Source organism: Orcinus orca, chromosome 2, assembly GCF_937001465.1.
Source record: "Orcinus orca chromosome 2, mOrcOrc1.1, whole genome shotgun sequence".
Lineage (NCBI taxonomy): Eukaryota > Metazoa > Chordata > Mammalia > Artiodactyla > Delphinidae > Orcinus > Orcinus orca.
The window spans coordinates 6,786,412-6,808,935 of NC_064560.1; the positions used below are offsets into that span (position 1 = coordinate 6,786,412).

Here is a 22,524-nt window from a genome sequence, read left to right on the forward strand (position 1 = left end):
TCCTCTCTATGCTCCCCTCCCCTGGCTCTGATGTGTACCCTGGAATTACCCTAAGGCTTTGACGCTGGAAGTTAGAGGAGGAGGCATCAGGCAGTCCCTAATTGTGGGTCTTCTTTGCCACCTTCCCGACTACCTGCCACCCTGTGCAGGTGCCCAATTTGCACTAATTGCAGCCTTGGTCCTGAGGGTGCCGCTAACACCCACAGGGGCTTCCCCTCCTCCTGGTTTTATTGTGTCTCACAATGACTTGTCTCTAATAAGCCAACTGGGCAAGCGCCATCCTTCATTCTCTTTTTGGTACAGTGCCTGCCATACCTTAATGCCCAATTATAAAAATACGATAATAACCCTCCTCTGGCCTACCGTTCTGGAGGCAGCATGGGGCCTCTAGTGAGCCTGGTGTGGATTTCCCCAGATCGGCGGTCCCGGGCAGAGGTCCCAGGGTCCCTGCAGTGCTGGTTGGGAGATGGGGTGGAGAGAGTCAGGGGGACATGAGGGTTATATGGAGGAAGGTACACAGACAAGAGGGAGTTAAAGAATGGAAATTGGGGCTTCCCTGGTGGCGCAGTGGTTGAGAGTCCGCCTGCCGATGCAGGGGACACGGGTTCGTGCCCCGGTCCGGGAGGATCCCACATGCTGCGGAGCGGCTGCGCCCGTAAGCCATGGCCGCTGAGCCTGCGCGTCCGCCTGTTGCTCCGCAGCAGGAGAGGCCACAACGGTGAGAGGCCCGCGTACCGCAAAAAAAAAGAATGGAAGTTGGTGGGTGGGTGGGTACCTCAGCTTCAAGGAAGCCTGAGGTTCTCGCGGAGAGTTTCAGCCCTGGGGCCAGGATGATTGTCTTATTAGAACCTTGTCTCTGTCACCCACCAGCTACTTATTAAGGACAAATTCCTTAACCCTCCCTAGCTTCGATTTTCTCCTCTGTAAATGGGGATAGCAATACCTACCTCTGAGTTCCTATATTATGAAGATAAAAGTGGGAAATAACAAGTACTTAGGGCCTCAATAAGTGTAAATTTCCTCCCCGCCGTAACCTTCTAGAAACATCCAAGCCCAACACAGCCTGGAGATGTTTGCCTGTCAACACGCAGGCGCTGAGGGCCGCCAACGTACGGTGTACCCGGGCTGGGGGATTCTGTTCCCGCCGACCTTCGGCGTTGGGTGTCAGATCTCCCCTGGGGTTCCTGGGTGGATCGGGACAGGCAGAGCTGCAGGATGCCGCGCTCCTGCGCAAACCGAGAGGGCCATCAGCTAACCTGGTGCGAGGGTTTCGGCCTGAAAGGCAGCTACCGTCTTTCCCAAGAGGCGAGGTAGCGGGGTGGCGGGGCGGTCTGGACGCCAAGGTCGCGTTCACTGCTCCCGGGAGACCGGGTGGCGCGCGGGGCGGACCCGAGGGGGTGGCCGCTCGGGCGGGCGGGGCACGTGGGCTCGCGGCCGCCAGGTGGCACCACGGCCCGGGGCCTGGGCGCCGCCGCGGGCGGGGCGCGAAGGGGTTAAGGAGGCGGCGGAGGCGCGGCGGCGGCTCTTTCGGGGAAACCCACCGGGGCGCGCGGAGGCGGGAGCGGCCGTGGGCTGCGGGGCCCGGCGCCGCGCCGGGCGGGGGCGCGGCCAATCGGGCGGCGGGCCCGGCGCGCGCGGAGCCAGGCGATATGGAGGGAGGCGCGGCGGCCGGCTGCCCCTGACGCGCCGCTCCGAGCCGGTGGTCGGCCAGCCCGCGCCGCCCGGGGCCCTGCGGCGCGGAGATGAGCAGGTCGGCGGCGCTCCTGCTCTGCCTGCTGGGCTGCAACGTCTGGAAGGCGGTGACCAAGACGCTGCGGGAACCCGGCGCCGGAGCCCAAGGTCGGTGCGCGGCGGCGGGCTTTGTGTCGGCCGCGGGCCTGCTGCAGAGGCGGCGGCGGCGGCGGGGCTCCGGGGCCGCATTGTGTCGCCGCGGCCGCCCGAGCCCGAGCCGCCGCCACCGGGCCTGCAGCCCCAGCGCCGCGCTCCCGAGGGGGCGGCGCCGCCCGGGGGCGCCGAGATACCCGGGCAGACGCTCCCGGGAGGCCGCGGGCCGCCGGGGTGCGGGTGGCATCAGCTGTTGCCGCCTCGCGTGGCTGGTGTGGATGTATCCGAGGGTCCTTTATGCGCGCCGCGGACACGCGGCACCATCTCCTCCTTCGCCCGGGCGAGAACGGCAGACCCCGGGTCGCCATCGCCCGCTCCCCACCTCGGGGCTCGGTTCTCGAAGCCCGATCGCGAAGGCTACGCTCGGCCCTTTTGTTGCGGCGGTCGAGGGGGTGGCCGCCGCCCCTGGGGTGCCCCCTGCGCCCCGGGACCCCGAGGTCCGCGGCCGCTGCCCGCCTCCAGCCTGCCGCAGTTTGGGAAAGTTTCGGGGTCTCCTCCCCCTCCCGATGCGACGTCTTTAACAGGCCTTAAGGGCTCTGCTCGGCGGCCCAGGAATCATCCCCGGAAGGGGAGAAAGAATTGGAACTGGGAGGCCCTAATCAATTTTTTAAAAAAAATCATTTCCACGGCTGTGTGTCGCCAGCTCAAGGCTTTTGTCTAATCTTTGGCCTCTGCAAATATGCTTTCCAACCCTGGGAGGAGTGTGCTCGCCTCTGAGAATGGCCACGAGCCTGTCTTTTGTTTTCAAAATAAGAATTTGTTTGGGGGGGAAGCCCGAAGGTTCCTTTGCACGGGTTTGTGCGGTCGAAATCGAGGGCTTCTCTGTTGCCTGGTTTTTCGAAAGGGTGAGTGAGGCCGCCGTGGATGCACATCTGGCGTTCACACAGGACACCAATGCCGGGCCTCGCTGGGCCTCTCTGGTCTCCCGGGAGGGTTTCCCTGCAGCCCTGGAGACCCTCACCCGCACCCCGACCCCCAGACTCCTTGCCCGCGTCCTTTCCTCGAGGAAAGGTGTGTGTTCTGTGAAGTCCGCCCAGCAGACGGAATGCACGGGGAGCGCTCCATCCCAGCTCGCTCCATCCTCTTGCTAGGACCCTGCCTTACGCCCTTTTCCATATGCTCGCCCTCTTTCCTTATGGCAAATATTCAGAACCCAGAGCCCGGGAGTGCCTGGGAGCAGAGAACCCAGGTGGTTTTCCACCTCTCATGTTGAGACAGGGAAGGGAGTTCCTACCCACAGTCGGTTGGGGTTTGATTTGTTACCTACATGTTGAATTCAAGGTTTTCATATTCATCGCTTGCTGTATCATTTGCTGGAGTCTCTTTCATGCGTCGCTTTTTCTATAGCTGTGATGGGACAAGACCATTCTGAATTGTGTATAAACTTAGTAATGTGCATTACGGAAGGGGGAACATTGGCAAGGTACAGAAAAGACTGTCTCTTCATGTAGGAAATGAATGTTTAGGACATTAGCTCAGCAGTGTTGAATTGTAGCCTCTTTCATTAATCCCCTACTGCTCTTTGAATCAGCTGTTTCAATGAATATGATATTTGTGTTTCAACGAGGCCATTAATTCCAAAGAATGGATGGAATTTTTTGTTTTGCACTTGGAATAGGGATATGGAAACATTAAGTTTGTGCACTTATAAAATAGGGGAAAGCATAGCCTTCACTGGAACAAAAAAGTCATGAAAAAACCCTACTAGGTCTAGGTCAAACACCACATTTTGCAGAGAGCTTGCTGCTAAATATTTTATCTGGTAACTAAAGTCTCAGAAATGGAATATTCTGTGCGGTGAGTGAGAAAAAGTCAAGCTGTGAGATGTTTATGCACAGCTAGGAGTACCTTAGTATATTGTGTGTTTGGAGTGGGAGATCAAGTATCTTGGAATATTTTTCCCCAGGATTACTTCCTTGTTTGGGTAGGATGGCTTTTTAAAGAGCCGAGCCCAGGAGCTCTGCTAGAACTCAGGGTCTCACTACCTGGCATCTGGATTTTGAACTAGTACCGTGTTTTCAGGGAATGAACAATTGCTCCTCTAACTGTAGAAGGTCGCCTTCACCCCACTGAGTTCTTCAGACCATTTTGAAATTTATCTCGTAACATAGTTTTAAAATTCATGTCTTCTCTGCTCTCTGGGATCACATACACCATGAAGACAAATGCTATCTCTGATTCCACTTTGCATTTTCCGCAGCAGGTTGTAGAGGGTTTTGCACAGAGCTGGTGCTCAGGTTGTGTTGAAAGAAAGAGTAAAGGATTGAAGACAGCTAGTGCATATACTAAAGGGCACCATGCATACACTTTAAGAAAAAAAACTTCATGCTTACCTGCCCAGAAACCTAATTTGTAAGAGTTTTGCTTTTATTGTAGAAACTGTTCCATGAATCGTACTTTTTTTTTTTTTTTTTTGGCTGCGCAGCTTGTGGTATCTTAGTTCCCTGACCAGGGATCAAACCCATGCCCCCCTGCAGTGGAAGTGGTTAGGGAGTCCTAACCACTGGACCGCCAGGGAAGTCCCTACGAATCATACTTTGAACATGCATTGTGCTCACATAGATGTTATGCACCAACCAAATTTAGATTAGGAAAAACTACTTAGAGACCTCAAACACGTAAATCATGGGCCAGAGCACCCCAATTAGATTCCTAGGCCTAAATGACACCTTCCTTTTTAAATGAATCCTTGTTATGTCAGAGGAAACTAACATCTGCAAGATTTCTCGGCATCACTTTGCTCTTTATATATTCAAGATAAAATTTAAAGTTTGGCTCTCCCTACTGTAGCTGCTTTGAATCAGCAAAGGGATTTCAAAGGCAACAGTTAGCTGTCACCATGAGGCTTGGCTTTGCTGGTCATGAATTTGAACCAACTCCAGCATATGATTGCGTGTTTTTATGAAGTGTTTCCATTTGAGTTGCCCTAAAGTGGTCATAGTATCTCATTTTTTTCCTGGGAATTTATAGAAACCGTTATTCACAAGTATCTACTAATTCTGACTTTCTCCACCTCTTACACAACTGTGCGCTAAGACCAGCTTGATAGAGGGGGCCCCTACTTGAAGAGTGGTAAGCTGTGCAGACGTGCTCTATGAGATGTATTCTTGAACCCCAGCACTCTCTTTATGTGCCAGAAGAAAGGTCAGAGCTAGGTTGCTGCTTATTCTCTAACAGTAAAGTATTTTGCAATGATGTGCTATTTTTTTGTTCCTCTCAGAAAAGCTACAATCTATCATAACATTTGAGGTGAATGGTTGGCTGTCTCTCTTCTCTGCAAAAGGTCTATTCCTGGCCAAATTCAAATTTCGGTTTTTAGAACATCATGATCAGTTGAAAGACCAGGAAGGGATGTAAGCTATCAGGAGGATTATCCAACAGGCATGACTTATGCTGACAGTATATTAAGAGCATAACATCTAAATAAAACTCATGGGCTCACATCCTGGGAAACTGCAGGACTTGAACTTGCCGAGACCTCTGGACTTCCTTGCACGCCAGGTGTGGGAATTCTATGCAGAAGCAACAGCAATGTCTAGGGAATTTCTGGCAAAGTCTTTGAGATGAGTTTAAGAATTATTTTTGTATCCTATTTGTACTTGTCCTGTAATACTTGGTAACTTACAGCTTATTAGCTTAGAAACCTAACCAAAAGAAAGAAAATATTGCATGGATTTCCGAACTAATAGCTTTCAAGTGAAGGTACTTTCTCAGTTTTAATCAAGCGTTCATTTTAAACAAATTACTGATATGTCTGTAAATCTGTTTATTTTCATTATTGTTGGCCAATGCTAATTTAGTAGTTTTATTAAATACTGCTTACTAAAAAAGCACACGGAAATAAGTTGGACAGGCAACAGACGTGTATAATACTCTATATTGAAGGAAAAATTGAATATAAAAACATTTCAGAAATCTAGTTGGAAGAATTTGCCCTGTGATAACACATATACATCAGTAATGCTTTTATAGTTTGCTTTTATATATGACTTCCGGACCTTTAAAGACCACAGTCCTGGCTAAATTATTCAGTTCCAGCAAAAACGGAAGTGAATGTATTTTAACAGTACTTTTTAAATTAAGCATCGGCACCCTAAATAGACCAACTCGTTATAAGAAGTGATCGTTCTTAAAAATTCTATATTGTGACCCGATGGTATGCCCTACATTCAGAAAACCATTACGTACTTTTGTAAAGTCAAACTTGTAAATAGGCAACGTTTGAGGCAATTAACCACTTTAGAAAGGGTTTCACCATAAGTTCCCTTAAAATAAACAGTTTATTCTGCGTATTTAAGGCGACTCCACCTTCCTCTGATCAAGCCTCTGTTTGAAATGTTTGCAGCTCCTCTTCCTCTCAGATAAAAGTGAGGCTGCAAACATTTGCCCATTTTTCTTTCATTTACCCCTTGCAGGATCTATTAACCCATAGAGATTCCAGTAATTAAACCCTATTACGTGGATGACTCCAACTTTTCTCTCTCTTGCTCTAGTTCCTTCTGTCCAACAAGCTACTGGAAGTCTCCATTCAGTGCACGAAGCTCACCTCAAACTCCTCAGCTGCCAGCCTCCTTCTCCAGTCCAGCTTACCTTAAGTTCTCTATTAAACTGGACTCAAAATCTGGGTGTCCCCTTAGATCCTTCCTCTACCTTATAATCCATACAGTTGGTCATTGTAAGGGTGCATATATAGAGCACATTTATGTAGATGTCTTTAGATCCAGGTAGGTGCGTTTATATAGTATCAGAAGGCGCTTCTTGGTCAAGTTTATACTTCTTGTTCTGCAGGTGAGGAAACCCAGGCCCAAAGAAGTGAGGGGACCTCAGACAATGGTGTTCTCTAGCCGTACAGACCCTGTGGAAGGTGGAGTCATGGCCTCCAAAGATGTTCATGTCCTAATCTCTGGAACCAGAGAATACAGTAGTGCTTTACGTGAGAAGAGGGACTTTGCAGAGCTAATTAGGTTAAGGATCTTCAGATGGGAAGATTATTCGGGATTATAAAAGGGAGGCAGAAAGATCAGAGTCAGAGAAGGAGATGTGACAATGCAAGCAGAGGGTCGGAGCCAGAGGCGGTGAAGATGTTTCACTGCTGGCCAGGAAGACAGTGCCAGGGAATGCAGGCGGCCTCCAGACGCTGCAAAAGGCGAGGAAGTGGATTCTCCCCTAAGGCTTCCAGAAGGAATGCTGCCTTGCCAACGTCTTGGCTTTAGCTCCAACTTCTGACCTCCAGAGCTATAGGATAGTAAATTCATGTTATTTGAAGCCACTGAGTTGTGGTACTTTTCTATGGTAGCAATAGGAAACCAGTACAGAGACTGACCCCCAAGGACTGTGAGAGATGATGCACCCATACAGCCAGGGTAATGGTACAGCTTGGACCACTTTGGGGGACCAAGCTGCTGAAGATAACATTTGGAGGCTTTTTGCATCTGTTTAACAAAATTCTGCCAAATTGGAACCCTGTTGGGGGCCCTTGGGGAGAGCCTTAAGGGCCTTCCCACCATCACCACCAAAATAACGATTTTTTTTTGCAGAGGAGCTCAGTGGGCTGTGACTTTTATTTGCAAGCAAGGTGCATGCAATTATCGGTGTTCCTTCTAGCGCGGGGATTACTCACACCTGCAGGGAGAAGCGATAGCCTCTTTTAGAAATTTGGCTTCACTTGGCTTTAATCCTTGTCGAAACATACCTATCGGTAACTAAATGAGGTAAAAGAAAGTTACGACTGAATGTCACCATCAGCCCCTGAAGCCATCGTATAATAAAGTGATAGGGGACCCCCAACGTGGAACGGCCTCCCAGTGTTGTCTCAGAGGCTCAGCACATCCCCTTGATGTTTCTCTGCCTCTCTTGGGCCAGTGAGCCCCACCAGCTCGGGGGCCTGGGACCCCCAGAACCATTAAGGATGCCTCCTGCAGGGAAGGGGGATGGGGTGTATTGGGAGATTGGGATTGACATATATATACTACTATATATAAAATGGATAACTAATGAGAACCTACTGTATAGCTCAGGGAACTCTAATGCTCTGTGGTGACCTAAATGGGAAGGAAATCCAAGAAGAGGGGATATATGTATATGTACAGCTGATTCACTTTGCTGTACAGCAGAAACTAACACAACATTGCAAAGCAGCTAGACTTCAATAAAATTAAAAAAAAAAAAAAAAAAGACGCCTCCTGCAGGTGGAGGACAGAGCAGTATGGAAACACCCAAATAATCCTTGACACTGCCCCGATTGCAGAATGCAGGAAGAGGGAGACTGCTTGGTCTCCTGCAGTTCCTATCCCGCTGGGAGCAAAAGACTAACATTCACCTTAGCCCAGAGAAGGGAGCCACCACTGCGGGGGTCGCTGGCCACTTGGTGGAGTGATGTGGGGATGGGAGAAGGGGAAGGATAATGAAGTGTCTCCTCCCGAGGAGCAGACCCAAGAATGGACAGAAGCCTGACCCATCTCGGTTTCAGGGCTTTAGCCTAAAGGGAAACAAAGATTGGAGAAAGGGAGAGAATGACTCCCTTATTTGCAGGCCGAAGACCTTGCCTCATGTTAAGGCATCATTCTTGCCTTCCCCTCCCATCTCATCAACATTCCTTCACTCATCTCTCTTCATTTTCCCTCCCAGGTACTTGTGCAAAGCAGCGTGTCTTTCTCCCTCTGTTTCAGTCTGTTCTTCCAACCCAGGCTCTTTCCACGTGGCCCTCTTCAAACACCATTTTAATTCATGTTTCTCTCCTGCAGAGACACGTTAACTCTTTTCCCGTTGCCCAAAGTATGGCATCTAAATTATGACGTCTGGCCTTTCCTCATGTGCCTGTTCCAGCTTTAGCTCCGTTCTTCGCCGGGTTGAGATCACCCCCTCCGGCTAGAATGTTCCATCATTGTCCCCTGGGTGACGGTTGTACATCCTCACTTCCCTTCACTCACAGCCATGCTCCCCTTTTCCATTCTTAAAATACTAAATGTGAAATGTCTACTGTATGAAAACAGTATGCTAAACACTTGTTAGACGAAAAAAGGGTTCTTTGGGGCTTCCCTGGTGGTGCAGTGGTTGAGAGTCCGCCTGCCGATGCGGGGGACACGGGTTCGTGCCCCGGTCTGGGAGGATCCCACATGCCGCGGAGAGGCTGGGCCCGTGAGCCATGGCTGCTGAGCCTGCGTGTCTGGAGCCTGTGCTCTGCAACGGGAGAGGCCACGGCAGTGAGAGGCCCGCGTACCGCAAAAAAAAAAAAGAAAAAGGGTACTGTGGAGGAGACAGTATATTTTGGGGCAAGCTTGATTCTTTAGGAGTGCTTACTTTTTCACATTTTACAATCCAATTGAAGAAGAAATGGAAAAATAAATTAAGGACATCACCAAGGTACTTTAATGTAATTAGGCAAGAATCTCTTAACATGAAACCGTTAACAGTTGCATGACTAAAATACAGCTGTAAGTTGTCTGTGATGTTTATTTCTAGAAATTTCGAGGACTTGCCCACAGTAGGCCACAGGAAGTTGTATTTGAGAGAGCATAAGCACACAGAACATCACTTAGTGCTCCTCAAAGTTGTAAGTTAGGTGAGACACGTCCTTTTGGTGATCAAATATTGAAGCAGGGACAGTATTGGTTAGACAGTGTTGGTTCTGTAGTGATTTCCAGTATCAGCTGAAGCTCTGAATAATAATTGCAGAAACAATTTGGTAAAACTCACAGTACTTACAAAGGGTGGGGTGGTGAGATGATCAAATATGGATTTAATATGTTCAAATAGCTTGAGCCCTTAATTGAAGCTTAACTTTATATAAAACATATAAACATACTCAAATATGAGAACTGGCAAGATCTTTTGGGATTGTGGGAAGTAGCCAGTGGTGTTGGAAAAGCTGGCTTAGGAGAAATTAACTTGGAAGTGAGTACTGAGTTTGTAAAAGATTGGTTTGTTTCTTATTTGTTTTGTTTTGAGCTGTACCCCACAGGGATAGAGAAGCCTGAGTGTAATGAGAAGAGGCAACCATGTCCAAGTCAAATGAACGTTTCATTTGCCTAGACTTCTTAGAGCTCAGAATTCGAATAGAAAAATTATTGAATTCATATTGAAGGAAAGATTTTTAATGTAATTTTGACAGAGCTGAACTAAAGACATAAATGCTTTGATGAAAGCTAGCCTCAATCCATAAGGTGAATCACATTAGTCAGACCTCTGATTTCAAACCAGTAATTAGTAGCAGTCTTATGGATGACTTTATACCGGTTGTAGTCGAGTGTGGCTGTGTTTTGTTTCCTCAGCCTCACAATTAGCACTTAGATCTCTCCTCTTAAGAGAGAAGGGTCAACAACAAGCATTTGTGAATGGAAATCTATCTTAACAGAGAGAATTAAAGCACGTGTAACTTGGGTCTCTATTTTATTATTAACAATGTTCTATTTATTTGCCTATTCTTAATTTGATTATTTATAATTTATAGTTGATTTCTAATAATATTTTATTAATGATTTGGATGAGTACCTTGCAGGGATATTGATCATACTTTCTTCTGAAATAAAGACTAAAAGGGGGTGTCTTAGTCCATCCAAGCAGCTGTAACAGAATACCATAGACTGGTTGGCTTATAAACAGCAGCAGTTTATTTCTCAACAGTTTGGGAGGCTGGGAAGTCCAAGATCAAGGTGTTTGCCGATGCGATGCCTGGTGAGAGCCCACTTCTGATTCATAGATGGCCATCTTTCTGCTGTGTCCTCACATAGCAGAACGGGTGAGGGAGCTCTCTGAGATCTCTTCTTAATCAGGGCACTAATCCCATTCATGAGGTCCCCACCCTCATGTGTGTGTGCGTGTGCGTGTGCGTGTGCGTCAGGGTAGAGAAGGAATAGGAGAGAAAAAGAAAACAAAAATAACCCTTCCAGAGTCTATTATTTGCATCCTACCAGTGCAAAACTAGAGGTTATATAGGGCTGTTTCAGTGCCTGTTCTCCTCTTTAAAAGAAACCTGAACAGGGACTTCCCTGGTGGCACAGTGGTTAAGAATCCACCTGCCAATGCAAGGGACACGGGTACGAGCTCTGGTCCGGGAAGATCCCACATGCTGCGGAGCAACTAAGCCTGTGCGCCACAACTGCTGAGCCTGTGCTCTAGAGCCCGCGAGCAACAACTACTGAGTCCGCGTGCTGCAACTCCTGAAGCCCACATGCCTAGAGCCTGTGCTCCACAACAAGAGAAGCCACTGCAGTGAGAAGCCTGTGCCCCACAATGAAGTGTAGCCCCCCTCTCGCCGCAACTAGAGAAAGCCCGCACACAGCAATGAAGACCCAACGCAGCCAAAAATAAAATAATTAATTAATTAAAAAAAAACCCTAAACGTATATGCCAGTTGGAAGGTGCAAGAGTCGATACACGCCAGCAAGTACCGGGATCTCTTAAAATGACTAAGCAGCTTCTAGAAGTTACTTGGGACACTTCATTAACCCTTTTGAGTCACGAGTATATTGATTCAATTCCTCATAGTCTGATAGTCTTTTTTAAAGTTAAGATAATAACAAAGTTCTAGACATATCTATTCACAGAAGGCAGATATTTTGAATCAGAGTTGAGCATACCAAGAGATGACCTGCTGTAAAAAGTGAAATTTCTTGAGATTTAAAATCACCCCTAAAGACTGGGTATATCATTTGGAAATTGAGACCAGATAGGATTGTCCCCTTATTTCCTCTGCTTGTGCCACTAACCTATAGAAATGTACATTGGGTGTTGCAGATGCACGTGCATGTCTGCATGTAGATTTCACAGAACTGAGCCATTCCAGAAATCCTCGCTGGATTCGGGAAAAAGTGGGTGCTTGAGTCAGGTCCTCTTTTTTCAGTTCTGTTTCTTCCCTCATATGGCCTTTCCTAATTTTTAGTCTATTTCAGAGCTGCCTGCTTTTTTTTTAGAAGCTGTATCCACATAAAGAACAGTGACACCTGTGTACGGCTTCCCTGCTGTATATACTGTTGGTACTTTCAGCGAAGGTACTTTCCCCAAGTCCTTTGAGTTCTTTGGACTTCTACCCAGACAGATTTAGTGGCATAAATAGCCTTTCTGTTGTTTATATTAAAATAGAGATTTTATAAAAGGAAAGGATTTTTTCCGAACTTAGAACATTTTCTTGCTGTGATGCTCACGAGATAGGAGTGTTCAGTCTGACGCCTGAATGTGGACCCTCAGAGCCCAGCATTGGTTTGGTGTTTAATGTGATAGAAAAATCATCCTCTGAGAGTTGCTGGTCGCTCTATTATTGTCTCAATATTTTTTGATATTAAGAAAGTCTGTGATTATTCCGAGTTAGGAAAACAGAATAGCATTAGGTCCATGTAGGTCTGTTATTCTAAATATTGTAATACAAGAGGGCAGTGCTTCCTGAGGATGGCGTGAAAGAAGTTGTGTTTCACGTCATTTGATTATTTAAAATATTCCCATCTAATCAGAGGTCGGAGGAGATTGGTTTTTAGATGCCTCCTTTAGAACCAGGTTTTTCACTTTTTGCTCAGCTGATCAGTTTCTTTCTCTGTTACCTACCATCTGCTAGACATGTTTGTGACTGTGCGAGAAAGCATATGGGAAAGGGATAGAGAAGTTAATGCAGTCAACTGGTGAGTGGGGAGGACACAGTGTCTGCAGTCTGGTCAAGTTTACAGCCCATCTGCTGGAGCCCAGGGAGCCCTCTTAAAATATGGCTCTGCTGTCCAGGCAGAGTACCTGCAGGATTGTCCCAATGTTACTAGTATGGCCACAGCAAAATTAGGTCTCCTTCCTAAACAACGTTCCTTGGCAGATACTCTATGGATACATTTTTTCCTTTCCTCTAAACTGAAAGACTGCCTACTGAAATGAGACTCAGAAAGCGATCCTTTTAGCTCACTCACCTCTGGGCAGAGCAGACTGTTAAAATGGCTTTTAATGCACAAGTTGTATTTTCTTTAGAACTGATTCTTGTGCTGTAACGTAGGTTTTTAGTTGAAGTTAAAGTTGATAGAAATGCTCCTATTATGAACTTTCTCCCCTACTGTTTGAACCAGTTTTTTGAAACTATCTTGATAAACCTCATTTGCCTTTTTAAATTTAAAGATAGAATCATTGCCTATAATGATGGTTCTTTGAGTGTCTTGATGGAAATCTATTAGATGTCACATTAAATATTAAACTTATGCATTCCAAATCAATACATGTTAAAATACTATATAAATGCTAAGTAAGTATGAGAAAGGAGTTGCCAGCTCTTAGACCAGGGCTGTTGTTTATGTGTACCTGTTAGGTAACATTTTGTTAATTAGGTGAAGCTATTCCCTTCTCCTATCTTCCCATGTCTAAATTCAGAATCCCTAGGGAGATGTTTACCTGAGAGAATGGTCTGGAAAGACTTGAAGTTAGATGCTTCCTCACCTTATCTCTCTGTTAGCTGCTTCATGGCTGATTAGCCATTCTTTATACACCCTTCCCCTCACCTATCTCCACACCCATCTGTCTGCCCACCCACCTATCCATTCATCCATCCATCCATCCACCCACACACTCATCCACCCATCCACCCATCTATCCACTCATCCACCCATCCATCCATCTATCAACCCACCTATCTATCCATCTACCCATCTTTATACCCACCCATCGGTTCACCCATCCATCCAACAGAGAGTCTGCTTGCCTTACCTTTCACCACCAAAACATTGATGTTATTATCTTAAATTTATAGGATCCATTAGATTTTCAAGTGCTTTCAGAGCCATTATCTGTTTTGTTCCTCATAATCCTGAGAGGTATTTGGGAGAGAGATTATTCCTTTTTATACATGAAAAGCAATGTGGCTTGCAGTCATGTGCTGGTACACCGTGGAGGTGGAGGTCCCACCCGCACACCCTCCTCTGCTCTCCTCTTAGCGTGTCTCTCAGTTGTTCTAGGGATTCACACTCACTGTTTCTGAGATAATTTTCAAAGATAATTAAGACCCAGCCCCTCTTTTCTGGAACTCAAGCTCCCATGAGGGGAAAACAGGGATAAGCAAAAAGCGAAGCGTGCAGGGTTGCAGGGAAGGGAATGACTGGCTGGGCTGCCCAAGAGGCTTTCCCAGGGAAGAGGCTTTGGAGCCGGGGTTTGAAGGCTAAGAATTAATCATGTAGAGAAGGTTGGCAGGGAGGCACACCCAGGGCCACACCCCCATCCATGTGAATCGTAGCTCTTGGGGGGGGACATAAGGATAATGGCGTCATCCGCAACCAGGTCTTCTGAGTTTATCGATAAAGCATTGGAAAAAGAGCTGCTTTTTTTCTTTTGTTGGAAAAAGTATCAGTGGAGTTGCTGAATTTGCTAATAAACTCATGTCTCATCCCATGGGGCATATTGAGTGGTGGGTGTTATTCTTAAGTCTGTGAACTGGTTGCCACGCCTATCGGTCTTCCTCTCCCCAGTTATTATAAAACCTCTTTTCCCATCTATTCTGCTTGGTTGGTTAATCTTCAACCACATAGTCCAACATCAAAGGCTCTGGCTTCTGAAGCGTAACTTTCTGTAACCTGAGCCTCCTCTGCTAATCATGTGTAATTTATTTAGAAGGCAGTTACTGGTCTTTGTTCCCCATCTCCTTTCCTCCCCCCCCATTCTTATTCTTGCTTTTTCAGTTAAGAGAAAGTATCCGCCTCACAGCAACCAAAAGGGCACAGAAAGGTCAGCCTCCTTAAAGTCAATTTCAGCCGCAGAAGGAGGAGACTTTGGTGTTTTTTTGTTGTTGTTTTAAGTTTTATATTGGAGTATAGTTGATTTACAATTTTGTGTTAGTTTCAGGTGTACAGCAAAATGAGTTAGTTATACATACATTTATTCTTTTTCAGATTCTTTTCCCACATAGGTTATTTCATTTATTTATTTATTGGCTGCGTCAGGTCTTGGTTGCAGTGCACGGGCTCTTCGTTGCAGTGAGGGGGCTTCTCTCTAGTTGTGGCATGCAGGCTCCAGGGCGCGAGGGCTCTGTAGTTGCGGCGCGTGGGCTTTGTTGCCCCTCAGCGTGTGGGATCTTAGTTCCCCAACCAGGGATCGAACCAGCATCCCCTGCATTGCAAGAAGGACTTTTAACCACTGGACCACCAGGGAAGACCCCATATAGGTTATTACTGAGTATTAAGTAGAGTTCCCTGTGCTATACAGTAGGTCTTTGTTTATTATCTATTTTATATATCGTAGTGTGTACATGTTAATCACAGGCTCCTAATTTATCCTTCCCTGCTAAGCTTTCCCCTTTGGTAACCATGTTTTCTAAATCTGTGAGTCTGTTTCTGTTTTGTAAATAAGTTCATTTGTATCATTTTTTTAGATTCCACATATAAGTGATTATGATATTTGGCTCTGTCTGACTTCACTTAGTATGATATTCTCTCAGTGCATCTATGCAAATGGCATTATTTCAGCCTTTTGTATGGTTGAGTAGTATTCCATTGTATATTTGTACCAGATCTTATTTATCCATTCATCCTAAGTGTTGATGGACACTTAGGTTGCTTCCTTGTCTTGGCTATTGTAAATAGTGCTACAGTGAACATTAGGATGCATGTATCTTTTCGAATTACAGCTTTCCCTGGATATATGCCCAGGAGTGGGATTGCAGGATCATATGGTAGCTTCATTTTTAGTTTTTAATGGAACATCCATACCGTTCTCCTTAGTGGGCGTACCAATTTACATTCCCACCAACAGTGTAGGAGGATTACCTTTTCTCTACACCCTCTCCAGCATTTATTGTTTGTAGACTTTTTGATGATGGCCATTCTGACCAGTGTGAGGTGATACCTCATTGTAGTTTTGATTTGCATTTCTCTAATAATTAGAGATGTTGAGCATCTTTTCATGTGCTTTTTGTCCATCTTTATGTCTTCTTTGGAGAGATGTCTATTTAGATCTTCTGCCCATTTTTTTTGATTGGGCTGTTTGCTTTTTTGTTATTGAGCTGCGTGCACTGTTTGTATATTTTGGAGATTAATCCAATTGTTGAAAATAACCACTTATGCCTAGATCTTAGTTTGTGTAAGAGTGATTGAATGTGCTGTGTTTATCTTTCCAAGTCCAGAAGTGATCGAGATAAAGGAGCTGATGGTAACTATTGTAGTGACGGGTTGGGAGCGATTTAGTTCCCAGAGGAAAAGGCCCCTCTGGTGGTCCTTATGGGAGCAATGGGGAGACTTCTCAGTGTAGGGAGTGGCTGCTTGGGAATCAGGAGGTCACTTTAGTTCCCTCACTTTTGCATGAATTGAAAGGTAAGGTGCAGAGTGTTGTAGGGAGAGCCCGGATTTAAGAGCTGTTCCTTTATTCACTCATTCATTTATGGATATTTATTAAACCCCTCCTACTCTTTGTCAGGCAGTGTAAAATAGATTCATGACCCCTACTCTGCCGGGGTTTACAGTACAGTGGGTGCAGTGAGCTCTTCAGCGAGTAGCACTGCTGCTCCAGACGGAGACATGTACACTTAGGTCTGCTGTGGACACCTGTGCATGCAGCCCTGTTCCTTGCTTTTGATGACACCAGCCCTGGCCTCTTCTGTGTGGTTCTAATTACATGTCATCTTTCTGGATAACGGTCTAAGTGACTTCCTAGCTTGCTGTGAAAACACCGGTTTGCTAACGAGTCAATTAACAACTGTCACCAAAAAAAGAAAAGGGAAAAAAATTATATAATCATATCTAAAATTGAACTTGAGAAGCATTTTCCATTTCGCCCCACCCTGTTAGTGTATATAATGTAAAAAGTTGACATTACCTTAGACGGTAGCATGAAGCCAAACTACTTTGAAAAATAAAGGCCTATGGGTCAGAAAGAGAAAAACAAATATCGTATGTTAACGCATATATGTGGAACCTAGAAAAATGGTACGGGTGAACAGGTTTGCAGGGCAGAAATAGAGACACAGATGTAGAGAACAAATGTATGGACACCAAGGGGGGGAAGTGGCAGGGGGTGGTGGTGGTGTGGTGAATTGGGAGATTGGGATTGACATGTATGCACTAATATGTATAAAATAGATAACTAATAAGAACCTGCTGTATAAAAAATATAAAATTTAAAAAAAAAAGACCTGTGGGTAAAGAAAAGGAAGACTCTGTTACTTTAGAGAAAAGGTAAATACAACTGAAAAATGTTATACAATGAAATGTAATATAATGAAAGGAGCACTTGATAACTTCCTGAGGTGATGTGCCTAGTCTCCGTATTACCTTTAGGTGTGGAACGACCAGAAGGAAAGCCAGCCGATCTTGCTCTGCTGACCACTGCTGCCCAAACTCCAGTATGGACGTGTATCCCTGGCAGGTCTGGTTCAACGTGCATCCTGGTCCAGTGGGTCCGGTGTGGCCCCTAAGATGCTGCAGCTCTTACCATGCTGCTGGGCAAGGGACCACACTTGAAATAGCGAGGCTGTCCACTGCCAGTCAGTTCCTAATGTTTAGAGACAGACAGAGGCAGAGCCAGGAAGCAATCCGTTTTGTCTGGCTCCTCTCATATGCCCTGTTACTCGGCCAGTGCGCCTGCCACCAGGTAAACGCGCTGCTGCTTTTTCCTTAGGTTTTTAACATCTCAGTTTAAAGAAAGCTACCTAGAAAATTCATTCTCACCTTATTCAAAGCCTAGCTTCAAGATAGGTAGGTGGGGCTTCCTTGGTGGCACAGTGGTTGAGAATCTGCCTGCTAATGCAGGGGACACGGGTTCGAGGCCTGGTCCAGGAAGATCCCTACATGCCGCAGAGCAACTAGGCCTGTGCACCACAACTACTGAGCCTGCGCGTATGGAGCCTGTGCTCCACAACAAGAGAGGCCGCGATAGTGAGAGGCCCGCGGACCGCGATGAAGAGTGGGCCCCGCTTGCCAAAATAAATTAATTAATAAACTCCTACCAAAAAAAAAAGATAAGGTAGGTGACGTAGTCCGCTCGGGTGTTGTGATGGACACAGATGTCTTGGAAGGGGCTACACATCTTTTTCTATGTGCGTATTCACACCCTTAAACATCCATACAGTTAAAATGTTTATTATGTACTTAATTATGTACATAATAAAAACTGTCCACAGCTCCCGTGATCCTGATTGTGCACTTCGTGTTCGGTTATTGTTTTTTGTTTTTTTATCGCGGTACGCGGGCCTCTCACTGTTGTGGCCTCTCCCGCTTCGGAGCACAGGCTCGGGACGCGCAGGCTCAGCGGCCATGGCTCACGGGCCCAGCCACTCCGCGGCACGTGGGATCCTCCCGGAACCGGGGCACGAACCCGCGTCCCCTGTATCGGTAGGCGGACTCTCAACCACTGCGCCACCAGGGAAACCCACGCGTTCGGTTATCTTTAACCTGCCTTTAGACCATCTCCAGCTGGACTGCGTATGTTTCTGACCTGATGAAAATAATTTCGAGGAGCAACAGAAGTACCGATATTGGTCTGGTTTCAGTTTGCACTTGATATTGAACTGCCTTTTTCTACCGTGTCTTTTTCTGTGGAATGCAGTTCTTACAAACCGTGAAGCTTACACGTTTTTATCCATGTTATGGTAGTGTGGTTTTTTCAGATTGTGCAAATGGCATCTTGAATAAGCCACTTATTGCCAGCTGTTTGGGGCTCATTTAAAGAAATAATAGTAACAATGACTGTTGTTACTCAGAGATGTAGAGTCCCGACTTCTTTTCCATAATTATTTTAAAAGAGTAACGACTGAGTAGATCTTTGAGTTGTTTTATTCAAAAGACGTGGTTTTTGCACCACACCTAGATAACACAGTAACACAGCTGCCAGCTGCCCCAGCTGTGTTTACTTCGTTGTCCCTGCGTAGAAGGTGGTTCAGGCACTGTGGAGGCAGCAGGATTCCAGGGTGACCTTTTCGTAATTTATCTCCGTGGAGATTCTTGGCTGCCTGAAGAGTCCCAGAGACCTTAGAGGAACCAGCAGAATGATTGATCTGTGTGAACCTTTGTCTTTCTGGCTCATGGGGGTTTTATTTTTGTTTTGTGTTTCTAAATGAACGAGGTGGAGTTGCATCACCTAGTCAATTACCTCTTGAAATGTTCATTTCCTCGCCTCCGGAAGCGTGTCACTTGCCCAGGTGAAAGCCAGTATGCTCGGGAGTGGGCTTTAGACACAGCTGGGCCAAGGCTAGTTCCTTCTGTAGGGCATCTGGGGCTGAGGAGGGGACACAAGGGAAAGGAGCTTAAGAAAAGCTCTCCGCTCCCCCCGCCCCATCCTGGCCCACAGCATCCCAGCCTTCAGCCCTGAGCCGTATGATCAGGGTCTTCCTGCCTGAGGCTCCACCTCTTCATCTCAGCATATCTTGAGGCCTCTCCCACCCAAAGACACACCTGTGAAACGGCACCTCCGTGGCCCTGTCATCCCTCAGATTGTCCACTTCTCACACCCCATTGCCACAGATGCTGCTGTCTGTGCCGTCTCTCCGTTGTCACCCCCAAGTCATCCCTTAACCCTCTGCTTTCTCTCTCCCTTGACCCCGGCCTCTCCATCTCCATGACACGCCGTCCGGGCTCCCGTGGCAGTGGCTTCTCCTGCCTCCTCTCCTCCTGCTGGGGTTGCCCTTTCTTAGTCTCCTTCGGGTCCCTCCTTTCCTCCACTTCCTCTTGAGAGGAAGATGTGATCCAGGGCTCCCTCCGTGGACCCCCAGAGCATCCTCTTTCCTCTGGGGCTTCCATTCCCAGCCGTCTTCCTGATGGACTCCCCAGTCTCCATCCCCTGTCTAGCCTCCTCCTGAACGCCTGTCTGTGCTTTCGCTGTTTGGTGGATGGATGTCTTCACTCCCGGGAGCCCAGCTCTCGGGCTTTGCCATGCCTTTGCGCCAGCTGCTCCTCCAGGCCAGAATGCTTTTGGCCGATTAACTCATTTTCACTCTTCCTAGACCATCAGGTGTCATCCCCTTGGGGAGCCATCTCTGGTCCCCCCTTCCACTCCTTCAGGTCTGTGCACATACCTTTGCCCTTTATTCAACAAATATTGAATATGAATGCTTCGGTGTTCCAGGCACTGTTCCAGGTGCCGAGGGTTCAGCAGAAAACTCCATCCTAACACTTGCTGCCCTGTAGCGAGCAGTTGTGTGCGCGTGTCCGCCATCCGTCTCCCTTGGAGGCCAGAGCTGCCCCTCACTCCTGGCTCCCCCGGGGTCCTCAGTGTTTGCTGAAAGAGCAAATCCGATTATGCTGATTTTCTCCCTTCTCCTGTCTCCCTTTTCTGCTGGTGTCTTTCCACCATCTCTGGCAGGAGCAAAAACAGGGAATACAACTTCATAATTACAGGATTAGCCAGATAAAATTTCATCACTGTTTCCGCCTTCTGCATATAGTTTGTTGAAATTTTGTGTGTGTGATGCAGAGTGTGAGTTGAATGCTTCCTTTGTTTGATAAATTTGCTCAGCTGCAGCCAGCAACAAAAGTTTCCTTTCTGCCTTGTCCTTTGTTCAGAGCTGAAGAACTCAGTTCTTTGAAAGGGAGAGAGGAATATTCTGCTTATAACCTATTCTGGGCAGTTCCTATGCCATGAAGACCAAAGTATTTTGTTGGGGAGCAAGCAGAGGGTTTTCAAATGTTTTTATCTTGTAATACATCCTCTCTTTCTCCTGAAACAAAGTAACGCAAGGCAACAAATAGACTCTTTATGGGCTATTACTGGCAGAGGTGCCAGATAAAACACAGGACACTCAGTTAAGTGGCGTTGCAGTTAAACAATGAATAAATTTTTAGTGTATGTATGTCCAAGTATCGCAGTGGACGTAATTACACTAAAAAAGCATTTGTCGTTCATCTGAAATTCAAACTAACCAGGCATCCTGCATTTTTTCTTTCTTTATTTCTTTTTTTTTTTTTTGCAGCACGCGGGCCTCTCACTGTTGTGGCCCCTCCCGTCGCGGAGCACAGGCTCCGGACGCGCAGGCTCAGTGGCCATGGCTCACGGGCCCAGCCGCTCTGCGGCATGTGGGATCTTCCCGGACCGGGGCGCGAACCCGTGTCCCCTTTATCGGCAGGGGGACTCTCAGCCACTGCGCCACCAGGGAAGCCCCCATCCTGCATTTTTATTCACTAAGTCTGGCCACCCTTATGACTGGCAGAAGGCACTTAGTTACTGGGATTCGCCATTTTGGGCTCTTATTTTCAATCACGGTAATGTTTCAGAGGTACCTCCTAGGATTTGGTGAAAACCACTGCCTTTGCCAACTTTAAGAACTTGTAGAACACGTCTCAGCCCCAAGATGGAGGAACAGTGAGAAGGTGGCTCACTCTTTCACCGGACCTCCTTCAACCTGGAGGGTTACAGTGTCGCAGGATTAGTGGGAAAAATGACGTGGCAAATGGCAGCCCAGTCTTTATCCCTGGGATTGCTCAGCTGTTACAGCAGTAGAAGTTGTCTGGTATGTAAGTACATTCAGTTTCATTAAGCAATAATTTATTAAGTCTTCCACGCGTGAGGCAAAGCAGAAGAAACTGCCCACCTGCAAGGTGCTCACATTCTTGTGAGGAACAAAAGCGTTCCCAGTGGGTGTGCACCCTGGGTGGACGTTATAATTACCTGGGAGCATTTTTGTTTGTTTGTTTTAAGTAATTTATTTATTTAATTTTTGGCTGTGTTGGGTTTTCGTTTCTGTGCAAGGGCTTTCTCTAGTTGCGGCGAGCGGGGGCCACTCTTCATCGCGGTACGCGGGCCTCTCGCTATTGCGGCCTCTCTCGTTGCGGAGCACAGGCTCCAGACGCGCAGGCTCAGTAGCTGTGGCTCACGGGCCTGGTCGCTCCGCAGCATGTGGGATCCTCCCAGACCAGGGCTTGAACCCGTTTCCCCTGCATTGGCAGGCGGATTCGCAACCACTGCGCCAACAGGGAAGCCCTATCTGGGAGCATTTTTAAGCAACACTGGTGCCCAGGGATGCACCCAGAGATTCGGAGTCAGGTGTCTGGTGGGGGCCGAACACTGATAATTTTGAAACGCCCTCCCCCAGATTCAGCAAGAGTTGAGACCGGCTGTTTCAGCATCACACGTGGTCGTGAAGGATTCTCTGAGCACGAGTACGGAGGAAGAACGGCAAGTGGCACAACCTCTGCTTGTGGAGGGAACACGTGGCCAGTGTAATTCTGAGCCGTGACTCAAAGGGGAGGCCTCCGAGCCCTCTCAGTAGCAGCGCAGTGCTTAGAAACCGACTCAGCACTGCATTCCTGAAATCACTGCTAAGTGAGGGTGCCGAGGGTCCGACTCCCATACCAGAGGGCCTCAAATTGGAGCTAAAATTTTATGGGAGCTGGATTCGTGCTTACTTTCCATTTGTCATTAGTCCTTTGTGCTGTACGACTGGCTGATGGGACCCGAGGGGAGTTAACGTGGGAGAGTTAAAGCGATGAGTGTGGAATTGAATATAATTCAGTGTAAAGACTGACTGAGAGAAGCCCGTCCCAGCGGTACTCGCTAACGCTGTGACGTATAATTAGGTTGACACATCTGTCCTGTTACTAAAAGTCCTGTGGGGCGAGTCCCCGGGTGGAGGGCTGGTTTGACCTGCAGGTCACCTGTGCTTTGTAGCCCCAAGTCAGTGTCTCCGAGGGTCATCAAGGACCTCCTGCATCTGAATCCTGGGATGCTAGCGAAATATGCAGATTCCTGGGCCCTGCCTCAGAGCTG

The 22,524-nt window shown here is 47.2% G+C and overlaps 1 protein-coding gene across 1 annotated transcript in view; it reads left to right on the plus strand.

Moving 5' to 3' along the window:
* Positions 1 to 1,544: 1,544 nt before the first annotated feature.
* FAM171A1 (family with sequence similarity 171 member A1) overlaps positions 1,545 to 22,524 on the plus strand; it is a 124,775-nt gene continuing 103,795 nt past the window's right edge. The window contains exon 1 of the mRNA XM_004278598.3: positions 1,545 to 1,839. Coding sequence (XP_004278646.1) covers positions 1,743 to 1,839 — 97 coding nt within the window. The 5' untranslated portion in view covers positions 1,545 to 1,742. The remainder of the gene's footprint in view (positions 1,840 to 22,524) is intronic.